General features: G+C 43.3%; 1 protein-coding gene across 3 annotated transcripts in view; it reads right to left on the minus strand.

Moving 5' to 3' along the window:
* The window catches only part of FAM120A (family with sequence similarity 120 member A), a gene marked incomplete at its 5' end in the record, with an annotated part of 118,932 nt that overhangs the window by 34,339 nt on the left and 70,506 nt on the right, over positions 1-14,087 (minus strand). For all 3 annotated transcript variants that reach the window (XM_080668759.1, XM_080668758.1, XM_080668760.1), the window contains 3 exons: positions 6,355-6,529; positions 9,049-9,276; positions 10,932-11,019. In XM_080668759.1, the coding sequence (XP_080524885.1) occupies positions 6,355-6,529; positions 9,049-9,276; positions 10,932-11,019 (491 nt within the window). The remainder of the gene's footprint in view (positions 1-6,354; positions 6,530-9,048; positions 9,277-10,931; positions 11,020-14,087) is intronic.

A 14,087-nucleotide genomic window follows, 5' to 3' on the forward strand; every position in this document is an offset into this window, starting at 1 on the left:
TATGATGCAGATTTTGAGATCCATTCCAGACCAGAAATAATGAACATGTTCCATTTTGTAAGCCAATTCCAGCTGACTTGTAGGAGCTGCCTACAGTGCCACATGACGAAGTACGTCTCCAAACTCAGTGCCAGGACACTGTGCCCAACACCAGTGCCGGCTAGGGGCTAAGGAGTGACAGTTTGGCCTGTACACAAAGTGGTTACAGGTGAGAGGAAAAGGAGGGGACAGAGGACTTCCAAGACTGCGACCACCTGGATCTTTAGTCTGTGTCTGGTGTGTGTGTGTGCACACATGGTGTGTCTGTGCATGCTTTGTGTATTTGGGGTGAAGTCTTTTACTTGCTGAGCTTTCCTGGGGTTATGATAGCACACCACACAAAGAAATAAAAAACAAACTCCAGTTCCCTCATATCAGGGCAGAAACAAAAACATCAGTGCAATGACAGCTCAGCTCCTCTTTCCTCCTAATGGGAAAAATGCTGGTTAACTTCCACACAGTCTGTACACAGGTGGAGGTCCAGCTGGCTCTACATCTCTTTATGCTGACAACACCTCTGTGCACACACCCTCCATGACTCTCAGGGGTAAAAGACTGAATTTTTCCCTTCAAATGTTCTATGTCTGAAGCTAAGGGCTGCCCTCTGTCCATAAAAATATACATACATGTGCAGTAGACCACAGGGTAAAGGGACAAACATGGTGTTTGATACACATAATAAATGCTATTCTAGTCTTTCATTTCCCTATTAATATCATTCCCAGTATATTATAAACTCGAGTTCAAGGACCTCTGACGTAAATATTAATCCAAGAGTGCCCTCTGAGCCAGGCCGCCTTCCTATGTCTCTGGAGCTTGGCTGTTCAAAGTTCTGAGAGGAAGAGGCAGTTCACTAATGCTAATTCTAGAAAGCTTTGTGGAATAAAGAAATTCAGATGAACAGATATAAGCAATCTTCATATATATTTAAAAAGTACACTAATATTGGTCATATTGAAGTATTGTTTGTAATACAATCCACAGTGAACAAATTTACTTATTTTTAACAGCAGTCACCCAATTATTTGACACAAAATTTTCAAAGCAAATTAGACCAGGAAAAACCAATGTTCTCTTTGGCTTTTCTTGATAGTTTAAAAAGTAAAGAATAAATATGGAGAAATCCTTTATAAGAAAAGTACTCATATATGAACTTACTTCTTATTAATATAAATTCACTTCCTGTTTATAATTTATGTCCACCTACTGTCTACAAGTCTGTTTCTTTTACTTACTTAATTTTGAGGTACTGGAGAGACTTATTGCAAACAAAAAGGCCGGTTTTAAAAAGAGGACAATAATTTTAAAATGTGCAACTCCCCGAGCTTTATTCCCTGATTTTTAATTCTTCTACTATAGCTGAGGCAACTCATTGTCCCGCTGTCTTTATTTACTTATTTAATGTTTTAATTGATTTTTTAGAGAGGAAGAGAGAGGGAAAAATAGAAACATCAGTGATGAGAGAAAATCATCCATCGGCTGCCTCCTGCACACCCCCTACTGGGGATCAAGCCAGCAACCCAGGTATGTGCCCTGACGGGAATCAAACCAGTGACCTCTTGTTTCATGAGTGGATGCTCAACCACTAAGCAACACCTGCCAGGCTGTCCTACTATCTTTTTAGAACCTGAGCCCTTTCTTCTGGTCCCTTCCATTCACTCTTGAGGAGCACGCTGGGAACCCGTGCCCAGAGGCTGAGTAGTGCCCCTAGGAAAAAGAGCCACAGGGCAACAAAGGCCAGAGCTGCCCCCAGGGCAGGAGCATGTCTTAGAAGCAGCTCCCTCATCTGATTTCACATACAAAAGGCCTGTAGGCCCGGGCTGGCTGAGACCATATCTGTCTCCAGACAGCGTTTATTCTAGCAGCTATAGAAGCAGCTTCCTGGTCCCAAATCCTCCACTGCCACCACCCAGCTGCCACCTCCAGCTGCCACTGCCATCACCCAGCACATCTGGGCAAATCTGCTTGTGTGGGTGTGGGGCCAGGAGTCTCTTGCTGGCCCCACTAGTGGGACATGGAATTTGCAACAGTGACTTCGGTAGCACACTGCCATTACAAACACGTATTCTGAAGTATTCCTTGAAAGCAATATCATAGAACCTAGGGAAGGACAGAGAGCAATAGAAAATAATCCGCCAGCAGGTAATACAATATGATTTTCAAAGGCTATAATTTTTTTAGGATCTGATTGCACACGTACTACTTTAATCATATAATGATTTTAAAGTGAAACATTGATAAATCACACAAAAATTCATTATAGATTATGATCAGTTAATCATAACGAACATATGTCTTAAATTTAGTGAGAGTTAAATATTTTTAAACAACCCTTCAGACTCAATATGCCCTTTAGCGAATTCTTTCTGATGACAACCCTCCATGGAAACGCCTGTCACAGTGGCCACACAGCAACATGGACCTGCATGAACAGCGTTCTGAGCTGTATTAGATCAAAGCCTTCACATTCAAGAGTGGCTGCATCCCCCATGTGAGTAGGCAGAGTCTCTGGAACCCACGTAGCGTGGTTTTGGCTATCATACCACCAAAGCGGACGGCAAAGCCAGCAGGTATTTGAGGAGCAAATCTGTCCCAAGACCCCATGGTGCACTTTCACATGGTTTATGAATCTTCTGCAAAGTCCCACTGACTTCATTTCACCTAAGAATGATCGCAGGTAAAACAAGATTTTAACAGACTCATATTGGAAATCTTGTCAACCAAGACCTCCCCAGAAACTGTTCAAGGTCAACCTTTCAGCATGACCAGATACTGTCATTTTCCCATCTCATCCAGAGCATCAAGAAGCTTACAGCATTTTCTCCTTAAGAACATAAAATGTGTAGTCACTTAGCTGTCCCAGGCATAGACACCTAAAACCGTGGCATCATCAGAATCAGTGTTTAGAGCCAGCTGGAATCTAATGAGTCCTAGGAAGCATTCTTACCACACTGCTAACGAGGACAGAGGGTGGCAGAGCGCACAGGCTTAATACTCACAGAAGATTCCAAGGACAAAATTCAACCATGTGGAGACGTGGCTTTCTGGTTATGAGACTGGGGGATGTGTATTACTATATATAAGCCTTTTCTGCAGGCTGATTTCCCCTTATTAACATAACAAAAGCATGAAAGAAGTTCAACTTTATCAGTTCCACCAAAAGACAAAGATTCTAAAGCCACTTAGGAATGTCTCACCCACCAAACTTACAAGCTAAAAAGGTCTCTCAACTCGCAACTTCAGAGGTCAAATTTACACATCTTCCCAGAGGTAAATTTTTATTTGTAACAGCACTTTAATAATACATTTCTCCAGATAACATTTAAGTTCCAGAGGCTAATTCAGCTTTGTCTAGAGAGGGGGCATCGAAACCAGCCTTTCTTTCCCATTTCAAGGTTTTCTCTCTGCCACAATCCTTACCCAACCCATCTTTCTAAAAAGAAATATCGCTCTTTTCCAAACTTCAATGGCTCCTCCTTGCCTACAGAAAAGTCAAAACCCACGTTTCTAAGTCACCTGAGTAGAAAAACTGCACTATGTTTAGCTGACCTTTGCCAGACCCTTAGTGACTCTGCACTGTCACACACGAGCGTCGTTGTCAATACCCTACACTTGGGGTCTCCATTCCAACAAGCCCTGTATTTGCATCAGTTACTCATTCACTTTTTTACTGCGCTAGGACTCCCCAAGGAGAGGGATACACAGCATTAACAGACATGTATCCGATGTGCCATTTAAGAAGTATTAAATGTTAAACTACACTTGGCCATTCAGTGCCTTGGCCCTTCTCTATGATGGAGGAACACCCCATTCCAGGCCCTTTTCCTTGTAACAGCTGGCTCCCTTTCCCAAACCAAACCAACCGTATCTTCAGTCTAGTTCTTGCCTTCACCAAGAAAGGTAACCCGAGTACAGTCTCCCCCTCCCCCCTCCCAACTAACCCTAACATCACTCCTTCTATTCTCTCTGCTAAATTCATCTTCTTTCCCCACTCAATACTTCCCATTGGCCAAAAGTAACACAACAATAACAAACGACTCTATATCCTGCACTTAAAAACAAATCAGGGGTGGGGAGTGGTACTGAGAAGGAAAGGAAAGAGAGATGCCTATTGAGTTGTCTCTGAAGCTAAGGCCTCTTCCACTCATCTCAGCCATGTCTGAAGAGGAATGCTGGCGTGCCTTCCTCTTCCTTTCCTTTGCATCCCCCGGTGTCTCTCCCACCCGATCCAGAGTTTCACAGAGTCCATTTGAGTCTTTCCAAGCGTATCACCCATCTCCCTTCTTCCCTGATCACTCCATTCCAAAGCCCTCCTGCCCCAGCTAGAGCTGGCCTGCTGCTGGCAAGCTGACCCTGGCATTTCTCTGTGAGATAGTGCTGGGCCCTGCGGTGTGTTCTACACACTCAGCCCTTCACTACAAACTGCCTCACTCTTGCTTATGCTCAGAGGATGCCAGTCCATTAGTGAATACCTACCCCTGCCCTTTGCTTCCCCTACTGTCTGCTAACAGGACAGCCTCTCCCAGGCCCGCAGGACACGTGCAACACCAGGTACAAAAGAACTGAAGAGGAGGGAGGGAGCATGCTGCATGTCACTAGCTGTGCATTTTAAAACTGCAGACCTGCAGCAGGGCAGAAGAGACTAAGACTCGTTTCCTGAGAGTGCCTGCAGCTCACTGCGACACATAACTTCCTGACCTGGAGGGCAAGGGCAAAGCAAATGGGAAGGACTCATATTGCCCACTGCTGAGGGTGTGAACAGAGCACATCACCCACATTCAGGCTGCTGTGAACACAGAAAAGGGGAGCGGCCCTGGGATTCACCTGAGGGACCCCAGGTTGAGATCACTGAAAACTGCTGAAGATTCTGTTGTGTAAAGAACTATGTTCCTGGAACACACAAATAAAAATAAGAATAGCCTTTCACCATGAAACCAAAATGGTGATCCAGTGCTGAGGACATGGCAGGAAGTCCTGCACGGTTCCGTGTAGCACATGCATTCTAGGCCCAGCAGAGAACCAAGGGGTGGGGGGGTGGAAGGGAGGGTTCACAGCTGCAGAGCCAGGTGGCCTGGGTGGGCCAGCACGGAAAACTGACCAACCCTGTGCAAAGTAAGAAAGGTCCTTCTTTTCTGAGCATATGAATCATGGTGCAAGGAAAAAGTGAGAATATGTACAAGGTGTGAGAAAATGTACATCAGGGGCAGACTGGGCCTCTAAAAAGAGTGCCCGCTGATAAAACTCAGTGTTCAGGTGGCGCCTCTGGCCCTGACCGAGGCAGCTAGAGGCGGCCCTTTGGAGTCTGAACCACCTTTTCCAGCTACAGTCACACAAACTGCCCAGCACCACTCTCAGCACAGCTGTCCTCAAGCAGGGGTAGTGACAGGCAGATGCTTCATTTTAAAGGCTTACAAAAATCATAATTTTGTCATAGTAAAAAGAAAGGACAACTTAAGAATCTATGGACCTGAGTTTTCAGCATTACTAGAATCTCTGTGGTTTAATTCCAAAGGTAAGCCCCACTTGTACACCCGTCCTGGAGGGGGTCAGCTGCACCCGTCCCCCAGGCCTGCACTGACCTGGCCCCATGCAGATGATCTGTCACTATTTCTCCTTAACAGGCGGACAAGACTGTAGTCTACAACTTCCATGGTTCATAATATTCTTATTTCAGACTATAAGTTTTGGAAAACTTTTCTATATTGCCTACTAAATATACAATGACTTTTATACTTCTTATTAGTAGGTAATATTACCTTGAACAAAAAGGCACTTTTACTAGAAGATGGAAACTGCTTTGACCTCAATGTTTGCCAATATTTGAAATAATACTTTTTGTCTTTGTACTTCTCCCTCTACCCCAGAGTAGGTCAGCTGGGATCTGAGGGAAACCATCACACACATGTGCCCTTTGGCATCAAGGCTACGTGCAGCAACACACCAACCACACAAAGTGGTGAGCGGACAGCTGGTGGGACCTCCCAGGAACACTGACCTCTGGAGAGCAGACACGGCCGTCACCCTGCTTGAGACATGCTAACCACAGCAGGACAGTGACTGTCAGGGCCATTTGCAGGTCAGTTTAAGGCATAAACCTACAGTTTTAACATTTTACCAAATAACCACCATTGCTGGGATGCTACTGAGAGAAGAAGCTCGTGGTTGTCCTCCTTTCCTAAGAGCCCAAATGAAGCCCACCTTCGCTACGTGGGGCACTCAGGGTGATCTCAGTCAGGATCCTTCTAAGGCTTTAGAAAATGCACATCAGATTATGAGGAACCGAGGAAAACAAACAATGGATTTTACAGTACATACATTCTGGTGGAAGTCTGTTCTTTCTAAAAGCAAGTCTCTCAGTTTTCTTTCTGCTTTCTGCCAAGCTAAACAGGACTCCGTAAACATACTGACGAACTGGCCTATAGAGCAGGGCGGCGGGAGGCAGGTCTTTGCTGGCTTCATCTTCAATAGAAACAGCAATTTTGATTTCACCCTTTGCATGGAAGAAAGCAGAATAATATTGCACATTTTTCATGTTGAATTTACAATAAACTCAAAGAAATATACTGTATTATCTCCAGTTAATGACATTGCAATTCTATTCCAAATCAGTTACTTCACAACTTGTCTACATCAAGATTTTTAGGGAGAGTTCATTTAGTAGGTTGTAGCCAAAACATATGCTCAAAGAGTCAAAATAAAATCTACATGGTTTTATTTTCAATCTGGAACCAACAACAAAAGAAAACCACATGAATGATCCCAAAGTCTTTGAAACAATCTAGACAGAAAACATCAGATGGCAAATAGGATAGAAAATGCTGAAAACTTGCAAATTTTATTTGAGTCAGGATGGCCATATGTAATGAAATTAGTAATTTTTAATGACCTACATGAAATCCAAGAAACTAGTATACTGAATATAAAATGGTCCATTTTTCTTTACCAATTTCTTCCACAAAAAATTGCCACATAGAACTCTCTGTAATGTTGTTTATTTGTAACGTTTTCGGCATGTAGCAGGCCTCCACCCTAGTGCAGCCGGTACTTGAAATACCTATCGCACTGGGTGAGGGGGCATAACAGCTGCTAGGGACAGAACATGAAGGGTGCCCCTTCTGTTCATGGTCCCAGGACAGCATGGCAGGGCCTTCACTGTGGTGCAGGACCATGCCTCCAGGAGACAAATGACTACTGTGATCATCTGCAAAAATTCTGTGGTCCAGCCCTGGATATTTTATAGCATCCAGATACATCAAGAGATTTTGCAAGGAATTTTACTTACATATATTTATAACATAAAAATGTATTTATGACCTTCAATGTCTACTAAATTTGTTCACATATACTCTTTTAATAATACTTTCATAACACTTGCTGTTTCTTTCACACAAATTTAACTTCAGAATTGGTCTTTCTCCTGACCCTCAGTACCTTCATGGCGAACCCTCTCACCTAGGGAGTATTAACTCCCTCAGTACGATGAGGTTTTCATAACTCTACACTCCTACAAAGCTTCATCTCAGTGAGACTGCCTCAGCGTAAACAACTTGATAACAGAGGTGTTCAGCTCACAGAAAGCAGCAGGCTTTCCAGTCTAAACTTTCCCCTAATACACTGAAAAATTTTAGGTGACATTTTAAAATCTGAAAAGACAGTCAAGTTTACTTTTCTTAACCACAATCATTTTTATCAAAATTTGCCCTTGAGATCAGTGAGTAATGAAGAAGATTAGCAGTTTGCAGCACTCATATTGATCTAACGGATCGCCCAGCCATACCCACCAGCATGGCAGGGCACACACAGCAGGGCCCAGGGACTTTATATCCCAAACAACACCAGGGGGAAAGAGCGCAATCTTCTGAAAACCTTGGTCCCTTTAACCTAGCAAAATACTTATCCATCAACAGTAACTTTTCACTTACCCTTACAATTTATGTTGAACCTGAAAAATAAAATGTTTACTTTACAATCACAATTTCAAAAGTGATACCTAATACATGGATACCCATATCAAGTAATAGCTGAGATTTGAAGGCAATTACAATTTAAAAATAAATTAAAAGAGTTGCATAAATAGTACTGGTCTAAATATTCTTCGGTTTATACACGTAAGCAAATGTTGAATTAGTTAACAATCGAAGCCCAGCTGGGGGTGCTGTGGAACAGGAGTAACTTTTGCATTCACTGCTTCCCTTTTACAAACCACAGATGGATTGCAGAAAATAGAAAGAAAAAAGTCTGATTATACAGGGTGGTATAACAGTAGATGCTGATGAAAACATATTAAAAATACATATAGTAATAAACCAATTCTGCATGAGAAGTCTGGTCACCAAGATAACTTGTTAAACTATGAGTCTGTGATAATAAGTACCAAGATAAAGACTACAAATCATTGAAGAAATTTAAATACACATAGATCCATTCAAGACACCAAGAATCAAAACCAATTAATGCCACACTGAATAACTATTTAAGCATGCATTTAATAAGACTAATAACATGAAATTATTACACTATGTAAAAAGATAAACTTCATTTTTTTACTATGATTATGTTACAATCCCTGTATTCCATTTTTTGCTAGAAGTACTTTAAAAATCGTACTCAATGAGATGGAAGAACAAGTCAAAATACACAAAGTCCTCTCAGTCACCGACTAGGGGGCATTTCTGGGGCTGATAACCACATTCGACATTAGAATTAAACGTGACATTATGGCACAAATGCAGTGTAAGAAATTTTGAAATTAGAAATAAAGAGAAAAAAATTACAAGTCAGAAAATAATGTGATGTGTCATTAATTAGAAGTTTAAAAAAATATTTTATACTACATTGAAGGAGAAAATGAGACTTTTCCCATGTCCTTTTATTGTATTTAGAAGTATACATTTTTATTTTTTCTCAAAGTTTAGAAAGGGGAAAATGAATTTTGTTTCAAAAAATTATAAGATAGAAAAACAGTTCCAAAGCAAGAAGCCATACCCCAGGAGTGACCACTGCACATACCTTCGTCAGGACGTGGAAGATGTACGGGTACATCAGCCCCTTCTTGTGACGGTGCTCAGCTACTCTCAGCACCTCGGGTGCGACAGGGGGCAGAGGCGGGGTGGTGATGTCCATGTGGTTCCTGGTGGGCATGGAGAGGAGGCATGGAATTGGCTGGACAGTGCCAATCTGGCTTCCCTTTCCTTCAGCAAGCTGGCTGCCTGAAGAGGCAGTGGACGAACCTTCTACCTACAGAGCAATGGGTGAGAGAGGAAAACAGGTTCATGCCATGCTGTCTGTCCACCTGTGATACAGCATCCTGTCTAGAGAGACACAATTAACACCTTCACCACTGGAAGACAAGGGAGCACTGACCCACCCCTGCGTGGACAGAGGGAGGGGTGAGTGGATGCCCACCTGCCTCTGTTTGGGGGTTGGGGGAGCCCCACCATAGCTTCTCCCTTGAGGGCCCTGTGGGGAGACAGTAGCTTTCTGGGCTTGCTAACCCATGTGGCGAATTTCTGTGTTTACCTAACACCAAGTAGGCATGGTCCTCTCTACAGATGAGGAAACTAATGCTCAGAGAGAGCATGTCATTTGTCCATGGCTGTGACCAGTACCTTCCAATACCTTGTGGAACTAGGACTCAAATCTAGGCCTGACTCAGATCTGTTCTTCACCACCACAGCTGGTATCTAAAGAATAATCAAAAGCCCAAATGCTTTGGTCATTATAAAGCCCCCAAATTAATTACAAAGGAAGGTGTTTATGAAAAATTAAAGCAAAAAACAAGCTAATTCCACAAAAATGGGTGAGTCATATCTATATATACAGACACAGAAATCTGTGACTGGTATATTATTAGTTGAAAACTCCCCATACTGTATAAATCACCTGCCAAAATAAGGAATGTGTATAAATAAGTAGGAATGAGAGCAGAGCATCGCAAGGCAGTGGGACCAAAGGAAGGGAAGGCAGAGGGGGCTCTTAGCTTTCTCTTTATAAACTTTGGCAAAGTCTGAATTATTTATAAAGAGCAATTATTATTTGTACAATAAATTATTTTTTCTTTCTCACAATAAATGTTGGAAATAATACTGCTTATTGTTTGATTCTGTGTCACCCTAGATATATATTTTTCTGTTATGAAAAAAAATATGCATTCTTTACAATGGTATGTAATTAAGTGCTGAATTTTACCCCTTAAAACACTTAGTCGTAAGAAGAGCAATGCCTGGAAACCTCCAAGTGTTTTCCACAGGCCCCGTTTCACAGGATGCAGACACGCACTGGAAGGCGCTTGTAAACAAGAGGCACCCATGAAGCTTATTTATAGGACAATCATTCCACAGTGGCAGTATTTCTGTGTTTTAAGTGGATTTCTGATATTTTGTCATCTTGTATGTAAACAAGCTTTTTCCAGCCAGAGACCATGTCATCTAAGTGACTGCCTATAGAAACTGATGTGGCTTTGCAGTTAAAAAGATATTTCTATATATCACCATTAACAGCTAGAAGCAGAAAAAAGGGGAGAAGAGAAATGTAGTTTATTTTCATTTTTACTGTAGATATACCAATGCTTTCTCACTTAATCCCCACAAAGACTCTATAAGATAGTGGTCACCAACCGGTGGTCCGTGAGGTCCAAAAGGTTGGCGACCGCTGCTATAGGGCTCTGGACAGCTCTAGTGCTTGGCCAGACTATGCAGCCAGTAGACAGGGTCAGATTTCCACCAGCCTCCTTCCCCTGCCCCATATGACTGTGATTCCCCTTCCCCCTGCCAATGTCTGTATTACTCACAATATACTTAAAAAGAGGAAGAGTGTTTTACTTTCAAACAATTCCTAATACCACATGCTGAAAGAGCCAGGACATTAGAGAATGAGAGGCGTGAACCTACTACCTTTGTTTGGTCTCCTGGGTCTCCCCGCGCTTGAGGCTCCGAGTGGCTTCCTGTCTTCTCCCAGCCAATTTTGTTCCCACTGATATGGCTGAACATAAAATGCACATGATTACTGTTAGTGTCAACTACTTCCCACACATGCTCACGATGATAAGAAGGGCCTGTGGTACAGACTCAAGAATAACCCTTGTGCTTTACTAACCTTGCTGCCCCAACAATCCATCTCTAAGGAGAACCCTACACAGGAGCACTTTCTGCCTATTTCCAGCAGGCAGGTGATACCACTCACTGTGGAAGAGAAAATGAGTGCCTAGCCCAGGGGTGGGCAAACTTTTTGACTCGAGGGCCACAATGGGTTCTTAAACTGGACCGGAGGGCCGGAACAAAAGCATGGATGGAGTGTTTGTGTGAACTAATATAAATTCAAAGTAAAGGAGCGGAGGGGAGAGCAAGAGAACCGGATAGAACAGCCGGATCCGGCCCGCGGGCCGTAGTTTGCCCACGGCTGGCCTAGCCCATGCTGACCACTCAGCTGAAAGATGGTCTATGTGCTGGCGCCATGAGATACAAAAAACACAAATGCAGCCTTCCTTTTTATCCTGGAGAAACAAGATAAAAAAAAAACCCACACCCACATTTAATTATCAGGCAGTGGAATGTTAAATGTTATCTGAATCACGTTATTCATAGTTTATAAATAAATGTAGGGTATTCTGTGCCAAGTGGCAACACACAGGGAGGCCAGCCTCCTCATGGGAAGGGTCGTGGGAGGGAGCTAAGACTTGGGTGACACACAAGGCCGAGTCAGGGGTAGATGGCACCTTCCAGGCCCCAGAGAGGAAACGGGTTTGTGAGCTCAGAGAACAGAGAGTTAACTGAATTTTATTTGGGGAATAATTTTACTTGGCAAAGTAGTAAAAAATAGAGTGAGGACAAGAGATGGGGAAGATTACGGAGTATCTAAAATGCCAGAATGACGTATTTCAAACAGCATTTTTTTAAAACTGTGGGTTGTGACCCACTAGGAAAACAATCTAGTGGGTTTAAGCAGCATTTTTTAAACACTAAAATGGAACAGAACAGAATGCAGTGAATATGGTATGAATGGTATTATTTCACAAATTGTTTGCTCATTTGTTCACTACAGGCCACAATGTAAGAGAAGTTTATGAGATGTAAGAGGTTTGTGAGAAGCATCCTCCTGGATAGAGCAAGGAACATGGAGCAGCCAGAGCTGCAGCTTTTGGCAGACAAGACAATGCCCCCGTGGGGACAACGCCCTTTCACTCGCCCTCCCCTGCGAGGCTCTGAGCTCAGAGTGCCTTCTAAAATCAGTGCTGGACACAGGCATGCTAGCAGACAGAGCATTTCACTGGTTTGCCCTTCTTACTGACCCATGTGACAGATGGAGAGATGTTAACACCTACTAATCCTCCTATCTTCCATAGGTGCACATCCTGTCACAGGAGAACCCCGCAGCTGGGTCTTTGGCCCACCCTGCAGGAGACCCCAGGCCCCCTCCTTGACACACTTAGTACATTCAGTCGCTCTGTTAGCCTTGGAGAGGTAAGAGAGTGAACCTCAGCAGGTCTGACGTGCACCTCTCTGATAATAATGAAGATAAGCACCTCTCCGTGAGTGACATGCCTCGTCAAATCATCTGAACATTTTCTACATAGTTCTTACGAACTTATAGGAAGTCAATACATGTTCTGGATGAAAGCTCTTGGTCAGGAATAAGGATTAGAAGTATCTTCCATACCCTGTTGGATTGCCACCCCTTCCTCTACAAGGTAGACTGAAGTTTTTATATGTGATGCCTCATCCTGTAGGTCTTGGCTGCAATACTATCCTAATGCAGCCTTTCCCAACCACCACCCCAACCCCGCCATTCTCACTGCTATTTCCTTCATGGCATGTATCACTTCCTTATGATCTGTAATTATTGTCTATTTAATAACTAATTATAAATTGTGAGGATAGGACCTAGTAGCCATCATCGAGCAGGTACCCAACTACTAAAGATACATGGCAAAGAAGACATCTCTTTTATGTGACACTAGAGGCTGGTGCACGAAATTCGTGCACGGGTAGGGTCCCTAGGCCTGGCCGGCAATCATGGCTGATCTGTGGGGTGATTGGGGACCCTGCTCACACCCACCTTGGCTGGCTGGGCGCTGCCCATCACCGGCCCCACCCCCCACCACCGCTGGTCATTGCCTGCGGGCTGGGGGCAGCTCCTGCATTGAGCGTCTGTCCCCTGGTGGTCAGTGAGTCATAGTGACCGGTCGTTCCGCCGGTCCTTCCACCGTTCAGTCAATTTGCATATTAGGGTTTTATATCTATAATAAAAGCATATTATGCAAATCAACCGAATGGCCAAACAATGGAACAACTGTCTGGACGACCTTCCGGATGAAGCCGGGGCTGCGAGGGCCTACTCTTGCACAAATTTTATGCATCAGGCCTCTAGTAGATAGGTAAAGCACAACAAAGGAATGTTCATTAAAACTGCAGCCTCCAAATGTGACAGCCCCAGTGATTGGCCCCAGGGTCAATCTGCAAGCACACAGAACAGTTTGCGGAAGGGGGAAAGGGGTGTGGCGGAGGGGCGTGGCTTGTTATAAAGCTTAGTTTTGTTCTATATAAATTATCACAAGTTAAAAATAAAATGTCATAATCAAGATGCTCATGTGACCTTCTAATAATCATTCTATAATATCTAAAATTCTGTCTGAAAAGCATCTGGACACTAGCCAATTTTTTAAAGTCCAGAATATTTCAATAGGAAAACTATATTACTTCATAACGTAAGAAAACAAAATTTTGAATACGATAACAAATGCCTTGCCTTGAAGAACAAATGAGTTAGAGATTTCAGAATATTTCTACATGCAATTCATTCTACACAACTACTCACACCTCACAATCAGACCAGAAGCTGTCACATTTCATTGTCCATGCCCTGGGGGCAGCCTGCTGAGAGACCTGGTCCAGGTGGGTGGCCCAGGCAGGAAGCCACCATGAACTTTCTGCTGAATTGTCCTGTATACCCCATACCCCAAGGCATAACACAGCTATCACTTAGTGTGGTTACTCATCGGCTGATCTAACTCATGAACAACCCAGCGATCTCCCATCTACACTGGGCCCATG

Source organism: Plecotus auritus (genome assembly GCF_963455305.1).
Source record: "Plecotus auritus genome assembly, chromosome: 5".
Taxonomy (NCBI): Eukaryota; Metazoa; Chordata; class Mammalia; order Chiroptera; family Vespertilionidae; genus Plecotus; species Plecotus auritus.